This window comes from Physeter macrocephalus, chromosome 7 (assembly GCF_002837175.3).
Source record: "Physeter macrocephalus isolate SW-GA chromosome 7, ASM283717v5, whole genome shotgun sequence".
NCBI lineage: Eukaryota > Metazoa > Chordata > Mammalia > Artiodactyla > Physeteridae > Physeter > Physeter macrocephalus.
This window is the reverse complement of record NC_041220.1, coordinates 114530511-114539986: the sequence shown is the minus strand read 5'-3', so window position 1 is coordinate 114539986 and position 9476 is coordinate 114530511. Positions and strand designations below refer to the sequence as shown.

General features: G+C 44.2%; 1 protein-coding gene and 1 long non-coding RNA gene across 2 annotated transcripts in view; one reads left to right on the top strand and one right to left on the bottom strand.

The window, feature by feature from the left end:
* Positions 1-2846, bottom strand: part of MCUB (mitochondrial calcium uniporter dominant negative subunit beta) — a 98259-nt gene extending 95413 nt beyond the window's left edge. The window contains 1 exon segment of the mRNA XM_024119456.3: positions 2692-2846. Coding sequence (XP_023975224.1) covers positions 2692-2787 — 96 coding nt within the window. The 5' untranslated portion in view covers positions 2788-2846.
* A 994-nt stretch (positions 2847-3840) lies between these two features.
* LOC112063729 (uncharacterized) lies at positions 3841-6642 on the top strand. The gene is made up of 3 exons (XR_002891143.2): positions 3841-4197; positions 4754-4790; positions 6553-6642. It is a non-coding gene; the product is annotated as an uncharacterized lncRNA (long non-coding RNA).
* The last annotated feature ends 2834 nt before the right edge of the window (positions 6643-9476 follow it).

The window sequence follows — 9476 nt, the reverse complement described above, 5'->3', positions numbered from 1 at the left end:
GCCTGCCAATGCAGGGGACACGGGTGTGAGCCCTGGTCTGGGAAGATCCCACATGCCGAGGAGCAACTGGACCCATGAGCCACAACTACTGAGCCTGCGCATCTGGAGCCTGTGCTCCACAACAAGAGAGGCCGCGACAGTGAGAGGCCCACGCACCGCGATGAAGAGTGGCCCCCACTCGCCGCAACTAGAGAAAGCCCTCGCACAGAAACAAAGACCCAACACAGCCAAAAATAATAAATAAATAAATAATTTTTTTTTAAAAAAAGCAATTCTGCTATACTAAACATACCCATGTTGACAAACTTTTTTTCTACCCAAAAAACACTGGCAATTACTCACCTACCATGTGAAGCATAAAAACTGTCTATTTTTCAAAATCACTAAATGCTCCTGTAAGGCACACTCCTACTTTCAGAAGAGGCCAAATATAACTGGGAATGCTTACTTGAGATACTATTAATGATAAGTCCTTTCAAGCTAGGATTTTATGAGCTGTCAGGTCACATGTATCACTTCTTTTTTTCCTGCTGCTTTCAGAGGCTCTAGGGATCTGAATGTTTACAGCAAAAATGTATGGAAATAACACCTGTCTTTAGCCATAGGACTTTTCATATCAAATGGGGCAATCACAAAACAGTGAGACCTTAGAATGAAAGATGTCCCTACAACCAGTTAATCTGATTTGCAGAAAATGATTTAGTAGCCCTAGCTAAAACTCCTAGGCAGCCAGGATATTTCTGTCAGTTTCTTTATGGTACAATTTCAAAGAGTATATAAAGAAGCACACTCAAAGCTTCTCTTTATTCTTTGGGGGTCTTTAATCAGACAAGTGAAATAATGGAAACATTTCTATTTCTAAGGTTCAGCAAATTGACTTAATAGCACGGACAGTCAAGACCTAAAACAAAAATCTGCAAATTAGAAACAGTCAAACATAAGGCTTCTTAAGATGATTCCCCTATGATTAAGCCTAATAAGCCCCAATGTATCATTTTCAACCTCCTTTAAAAGAGTATCCAGTTCCTGCTGGGGCATGCAATGGCACTACCCTGGACAGCATCAGGTGGGAAACATGGAGAAAAGAGTTTAGAGTTGATAATCTGAGAAAGAGCAGCCAGTCTTAGGATCCATAAACATTCTACTCAAAATGTTACAGAGATTTAAAAGAAAAGTGAATCAATCATTTAAGTTTAAATGGTGTACAGGGAAGGGGGTTCCTTTTATCGGGTTGTCTTACTGTTTGGTATATCTTTGACTGTAAAGTGCAACATTTATAATAAAAACACAAATTTCACAAAATGAAAAAAGCCTCTCTCTCCCATTAGTCTATTAAATCTACCCTTTTACATTTTCAGAAGTTTGCCCCTGTCCTAGTTATAAGGAACAAAATGCCCTTCCTCATTCCCTTTCTAACATTCAGGGAAGGCATTTTATTTTATTTTATTTTTTTTTAACATCTTTATTGGAGTATAACTGTTTTACAATAGTGTGTTAGTTTCTCCTTTACAACAAAGTGAATCAGTTATACATATACATATGTTCCCATATCTCTTCCCTCTTGCGTCTCCCTCCCTCCCACCCTCCCTATCCCACCCCTCTCGGTGAGGGAAGGCATTTTAAAACTGCACTTAAACATTTCTTCCACCATTCCAAACTCTGAAGCCCTGAGAGAGCTGGAGGGGGAAAAAAAGAGAAAAAATGAACAGGACGTGAAAGTGACAAGATACTGGTAATGACATCGCTTACTTTCTGCTTTTCTTTCAAACTGCACAACTGGAAGAAAAAATCTTTTTCCGGTTAACAATCTGAAACTGATTTATGAAGGTGGGGAGGCGGTGCTGGGTACTAAAAAGCAAACCACACCCTCCGCAACCGCGTACACCTGGAAGGCTCTAGTTTAAAGGCTGTCTTTCCTCATCAGGCTCAGAATTAGGGCTCCTGGGCGCCTGTCAGCCTCCATCACAATCGCAGTTACAAATCAGTACTTTCCCCTGTCTTCCTGTGTCTTTTTTAGCGCACATCCACTCTCCTCCCTCCTCCCAAGCGACGGCTCTTCACAGACCACAATACAGCTGTGTCAGGCCAACCGTTACTCACCAGCACACACTCATGATTCCCCCGTCTCTCGAGTCCCGGAACAAAACGCGAATTTTTCTTCCCCCTTTGAAAGGGAGGTGCTCGCGGTTTTCAGGATGGAAATTCCACTCTCCTACGACAGCGCACACTCGGGGCGCTCACTCTGCTCGCACTACCGTTTTCTTAGCCCTTTTCGGCCATTTCGGCACCTACGATCGAGCCGACAGCAAAACGGCTCTGAAAACTTATTCAAGACCGTAGTTTGGACGCGGAGAAACTGCCTGCCGGGGTAACTGTGCTGCTCCCCGGGCCGCAGCCCCATGGTCCCCGCACCCCAACTTAACCGAGGTGATGTGCCGGCGCACGTCCTCTCCTTCCTGGCCTTTCCTTCCCTCGGCCCCTGAGGGTGAGGAACCCGGGGCCCACTTCCGCGGCCCGGGCGACCACTTGTCGGGGGCCTCCCGCGCGCGAAGCCGGGGAGCCAGCAAAACGCAGTGAACGTCCCGGCCGCTGGGCTTTCGCTCCCTCGGAAGTTGCCCCACGCAAACTTTTCCAGCCGCCTCCCCCCAGCTCCCCCCAACCCCACCGCCCGGCGCCGGGCTCGGGCTTAACCTGGGGCATCGGCGGTCGCGGGTGCGTTCGGCCTTGGGTTCCTGGGGTCTGCAGCAGCCGCGCGCGCCAGGGCCAGGGGCCCCTCCGGAGCATCATTCCTCCCGGCGCGGCGCTCCCGCCCCAGTCAGCGGGCCATCCTCCGAGCCGGACGACTGGGAGAGGGCGTTCCCGGTGGGCGCAGCCTCGCCGGGCCCCCGCCTCCCAGCGCAGCGCGGCGCGGGGCGGGCTAAAGGGAGGGTGTGTCACTCTCCTCGCTTCTCGTCTTCGCAGGCAACTGGGCGCCAGACGGTTTTCTTTCCTCCGACCAAAATTTTAAAAGGGAAGGGGGAGAGAAAGAGAGCGCGGGGGAGCCGCCCCCCGCATCTCGGGTTTCCAGGGGCTGCACGGGCGCTGGGACGGTCTCGCTTCTTCCAGTGGAAGCCCCTTCTAGAATGAACGAGAGCGGGCCCCTCGCACCTTGCGGGCTGTTGATTTCAGAACTCGCGAGTAATTCTGGGTACTCAGTGCCCTTGGGGCCGTCTGCTGCCTTCCACCCCGCCCTCAGGGAGGCGCGGGCCTGAGTGGCCATCTGGAGAGAGGCAGGGTCTCTCTGGAAGTTTCCCTCCTGGACTGAGAGGAAAGGAGGGAGAGAAGCAGGTCCATCAAGGCGCCACCTCTCAGTTGGCTCAGTGCGGGCTGCGGGCTGCGCTGCTCATTGTTGAGCGCTGTGACGGTCACCCCAGACCTACCTCTGCCAGACGTTTGCGGTGACCCACCCAGAGCTCTTTGGGACGATCTCTCCCACAGTCGAATTGGCTTCTTCTTTGAAGCACGTTTTTAACTGAAGGAGCTAAGGAACAGGAACTGTCTTCTCGACAGCTGGGAAATCTAATGTTTTGTCTTGGAGACTTTTTGTTTGTGAAAACAAACACCATTTAAGAGCAACCTAGTCCAACTTTCAAATAGCTTACTTACAACAGAGTTGCTAGATAAAATACAGAATGCCCAGTTAAATTTGATTTTCAGATAAACAACAAATAATATTTTTAGCGTAAGTATGTCCCAAATATTGCATGGGTCACACTTATACTTTTCTATGAAATATTTGGGATATACTTATACTAAATTATTTATTGATGATCTGTAATTCAAATTTAGCTGGGCATCCCATATTGTTATTTGCTAAACCTGCAAGAGGCTTGAGTTAATGAATCAAAGCTGGCAAACAATGCAACAAGTGGCAAATCTCACCTGATGACGATCTCCTTTGCAGGGGCAGGTGGTGTGTCAGAGTGCCTAGCACAAGACCTGCTTTAAATTAGAGACTCCGTCAACAATGAATAGATGAAACTATGCCAATAGACAGGAAGAGATATTGCAAGAACAACTTAAAACCAATGCGACCGAAGAAAAGTCCGGGAGCTGTGGCTCCAGATGGGAAGGATAACAATATGCAGAGAAGGAAGAGCCCTGCCAGGGCTGGAGGACAAGGATCACAGACCTCAGGACTAAAGAGATGGAAAACAGGTACAGGAAGGGGCTTTAAAACAACCAGTGTGATTCCATTTATATAAGATGTCCAGAAAGGGTAAATCTATAGAGATGGAAAGTAGATTAGTAGTTGCCTGGGGCTGGAGGTGGAATTGGGAGTGAGGCAAACAAGCATGAGGAATCTTTTTTTTTTTTTTTTTTTTTTTGCGGTACGCGGGCCTCTCAGTGTTGTGGCCTCTCCCGCTGCGGAGCACAGGCTCCGGACGCGCAGGCGCAGCGGCCGTGGCTCACGGGCCCAGCCGCTCCGCGGCATGTGGGATCTTCCCGGTCCGGGGCACGAACCCGTATCCCCTGCATCGGCAGGCGGACTCCCAACCAAAATGTCCTAAATTGACTGGATTGTGGAGATGATTGCATAAGTCTGTAAATTTGCTGAAAATCATTTGTATATTTTGAGTGAAATTTGTGGTGATTATTGCATAAGTCTGTAAATTTGCTAAAAATCATTTGTACACTTTGAGTGAAATTTGTGGTATATAAATGACACCAATAAAGCTGTTTATGGTTTTTGTTTTTGTTTTTTTCTGAAAAGGGAAAGCAGAGATTCAAATGTGAAGAGGTTCTAATATGTAAGTATATATATATATATTTTTTGTGGTACGTGGGCCTCTCACTGTTGTGGCCTCTCCCGTTGCGGAGCACAGGCTCCGGACGCGCAGGCGCAGCGGCCGTGGCTCACGGGCCCAGCCGCTCCGCGGCATGTGGGATCTTCCCGGACCGGGGCACGAACCCGCGTCCCCGGCATCGGCAGGCGGACTCTCAACCACTGCGCCACCAGGGAAGCCCTGTAAGTATATTAATGAACTAGCTCGGAGTAACTGTTCTGTCTCACCAAGATTCCCACACATTGTGGTGAAGTGTGTTGAGCACCAAAGTGATCCACGTGTGCTGAGCCACCATGCGGACAGGGCAGCCCCAGTAGTCTTTCCATCTGCAGCGTCCAGAGCTCTCTCACTTTGCTGACCCCCCAAATTACTAGAGTGTGGGTCTAGTAAAAAGAAGCGACATGTGAAGTGAATGCTAAGAAACTGGTCTGTGGCATATTCTTCCAAATATTACAGCTCACATATGAAAACACTTTGAGAATTGACAAGACATTGCCAATAGTGAGTTGTAAAGCTTAGAGACACTTTTCTAAACTATAATGATATGAAACAAAACAACATGTGAGAGAAAATTATCTTTTCTATTCTCTTTTCTATTCTCTCTATAGAAAGTATTGCAAAATTGCTGCCCTATGAAAAGGCAGTCAAAGGGAATGTAGCCAAAAAACTGTTGGGGGAAAAAAAGGATGACAGTGATGTGAGGGGCAACTGATTTTTTAAATGTTTTATTTTGGGGGGTTTTGTGCTTTTAAAAAATTTGTTATTTATGACTTATTTTCTCAGTCTAAATATTCATTACCATGCCAATTTTGCATTCCTAATTTTTTATTATTTTTCTTAAAGAAGGTCTCCCAAATTATATAACCTCAGGCTCCACGAAACTTGGATCTGCCTCTGTGGGTCAGGCATAAGCACTTTGTTATCTTGTTTAGTTATTATAAAAACCTTACAAATTAGTGTTATTAGCTCCCTATCACAGATGAAGAAACTAGTAGGTTAAGTAAGTAACTTATCTAAGGTCATATAGTCAGAACTCAAGCCTGGAATTGTATAACTATGATGCCAAGATTTTTCAACTCCAAGACCCCAAGATAACCTTGACCTTACATTGCCTGTCTCTTCTGACATCGCTTAACCACCTGACCTTCTCATAGCCACAGCTGGAATTAGGGTGCGGTGAAGGGAGGTGAATCAATTGCAGGGTCAAATCCTTTCTTTATTTTCAATTTTGGTACTCTGTTCATCATAAATTTTTTGCATTAATTTCGATTTTTAAAAATATTACATTTAAATATTATCTCAGTGACTGAGTTTTTTGGTGCCCCTTTAAATTTGGTGCCCAAGGCAAGTACCTCAGTTGCCTCACCCTAGTTTTAGCCTGGCATCAGATCCTTAATGAGGACATGAATATCCAGATTTGTGCTTTAACTTCTAATAAAGGTGGTCCCCAAATTTCCCCATTGACTTTCATACAACTGGCCTTTGCAGACATTATTCACTTATGTCCTCAAACTATCATTTGAGAACTCAGTTTTTCACAGATAGGCGGACCAGTAACGATACTGGATTATCTACCATTGGTATCACTTGCCTACCATTGGCAACGGGGCTAGATTCAGTCAAGATAGAAGGAAAGTTTATTTACGAAAAAAGTTTTATATTTATGTCACCTGGTCTTACTTGTAAAATCATCTGAATCCAGCAACTTCTCATATATCCTCTGCAGATGCCAGCAGCACTGGATTGCAGAGTGGAGAGGCGGACTGGCTGAGGGGTGCCCTCGAGTATCCTACTTGGAGGTCCCTATGCTGATTGAATTCTAGAGGTAACTAGAGAAGAATATTCCTAGGCTTTCATTTTTAACAGTTAGAGTCATAAAGAACTTAGTACCCAAATGAAAATACATATTATTTTCAAACTCGTAGGGAAGATTCATAATATAATGACCGTATGTCAGGCCTCAGAGGAAATCTCAAAAATATTTTTTTAACTTCCTAACATATAAGCTTTATTCATGAAATTAGAAGGTAAAGCATCACTACCATTGGAATTTGAATAACACTTATTAAAAATATTCATGGATTAAGTAGGAAATAAGTGGAAATTGAGAACTATTTTAAAACTGCATAGCAATGAAAGCACTTAATATCAAAACGTTCACTACTCAGGAAAATGTATAGTCTTAAATGCATTTATTAGAAAACAAGAAAGTCTGAAAGTAAACTAAGCTTACAGTCTAAGAAGCTATAAAAATAGCAAAAATAGGCCTAAAGGGTGTAGTGGGAAGAAAATGATAAAGGTAAAAGCAGAAAATGAATCAGACTTCCTCTACCCTTTTTTTCTAAAGCAACCTCTCCCCAAAATAGAGCGAGTCAATAAAACCAAAAGTTGTGTTTTTTTTTTTTAAAGGCACCAAGACTGACAAACCTGACAAAAGAATGATGAAGAAAAAAGAAGGAATACATATACATAAGAGAAAGGAAAGAAAAACTAACCACCAGTAATTGTTATATCAATCAATTTAAAACTATAAAAACCAAACTTGGCTCAACAAAGACAACCTGAAGAGACCAGTAGTCATAGATTGAAACAGTGTTTCATGATCTACCTGGAAAAACGTCCCAAGCCCAGAGCTTACTGGGCCAGTTCAACCAAAACTTCCAGAATAGATAATACCTATCTTATATACCTAAACTTTAGCTAACTGATATGAATTGTTCCAAAGCATCAAAACAGATTGGAAGCTATCCAATTCATTTAACAAAACTAGCATAATGCTGATATCAAAATGAAACAAGTAAACACGATAAAAGCAGGTCACAGACCAATCTTACTTATAAAGTAAATAAAACAGATCTTAAATGAAGTGTTAGCAAATGGAACCAGTAGTGTAATAAAAGAATGATCAAGTAAAAATTGATCCAAGCTGCCAGGGTCAATTGCTAAATTTCACATTCTCTTAATCCAAACACGTCCCATCTGAACTATGCTGGGGGCTGCTTTATTCATGAATTGTTCTCTTCCACCTCCTACAGTAGGCTGGCTGGCTGTCGCCTGTTCACATCACCCCTCTGTTCAAAGCCCTTTGAAGGCATTACACCTCTTTCAGAATGAAACCCAAAGGCTTCACCATAGCCTGCGAGGCCCTAAAAGATAAGTCTGGCCGCACTACCTCCTACTCGTTGCCTGTAGCCCTCACTCTGCTTTATTTTTCTTCTTAGCATTTCCTCATCACCTATATTTATTTTTTATCTGTCTCCCCCAACTAGAATGCAAGCTCCATGATGGAAGGGACCTTGTCTGTTTTGTTCACTGCTCTAAACCCATCACCTAACAGAGCCTGTCACAAAGTAGGTTCTTAAATATTTCATGAATGAATGAAAGGATGAAAAATAAGAGAGGACTTGTAAGTTTAAAACTTCAACCACTTTAAGAAGAACAAAATCACACATACTTCTGGTTACACGTGCACAAGGGTGTGTCAGATATTGTTCAAGGCTCTGATGATAGAGTGATGAATGAAAAAGATGAGTTTCTTGCCCACAAAGAACATAGTGGGGAAGTTAACAGAACAAGAAATTAAAGCGGAATAAATGGAAAAAGACCAGGGCCCAAGGTCCCAATTAGCGGGGAGGTCCAGGGAGGCTCGGGGTGAGGGTCAGGCTGACATCAGTGCACATGAATAACGGGAGGAGGAATGGGAGCTAGTCAAATGAAGCGGTGAGGATGTGTTTCTAGCAGAGGCTCCGGCATGTTCAAAGGCCCAGAGGCATAAGAATTCATAACTCTCTCCTAATAAAGAGATTATCAGGTAGAAAGTTAAAACTTGATATCAAAGAAAACTTAGCATAACAATTTTGGCTCTCTGGTGAGCATCAAATTTTGAAGTCTGGTGGTAGATGGATGTAATGGACAAAGACTGCTTGCTTCTGTATATCCAGCAGTACTGAGTGGTCTGAAGCAAATATAAGTGCGGTTAACAAATGAATCCTAGGAAAAAGGGAGTTAAGGTGGCAGTAGCCAGCACTAAAACTTTTGGTCCTTAGTCTCAAGCAGGGAAGAATTTCAGGGAAGGTAGAAACTGGTAGGTAGTATATGCTTTGTTTCTACGAGTTAAAAAAAAAAGCACACTCAATACTTAAACTTCTCTACAAAGTACACCTGATTTTTTTTAAATTTTAAACATAGCCAATGCAGGGACCCAAATACTGTACTGGCGGCTTGAAATCACATCAGGGAGTCTCCCCAACTAAGTAGCAGAAGAACCAAATTAAGAAAGGCACAATCAGGCAAGAGCTTTCTGCTAGTGATAATTTATCAGGCACCATGATCACTCAAAGCTGCGTCCTGGAGAACAAGACAGGCCAGCAGGAGCTGTGGATTGCTGGGACAACCACTCAGCCACAGCGCTGCAGACAAGCAGAGATGCTGCGACTGGAACGTAACCATGGACAACAGGCCATGCCTTGGCCAAAGGTAATATGGCGTGCTCTGGCTCTCTTATGCTTCAGACTAAGACTTATGCTTCAGACTTATGTCCTTTAAAAAGCAATTCTGGGCTTCCCTGGTGGCGCAGTGGTTGAGAGTCTGCCTGCCAATGCAGGGGACACGGGTGTGAGCCCTGGTCTGGGAAGATCCCACATGCCGAGG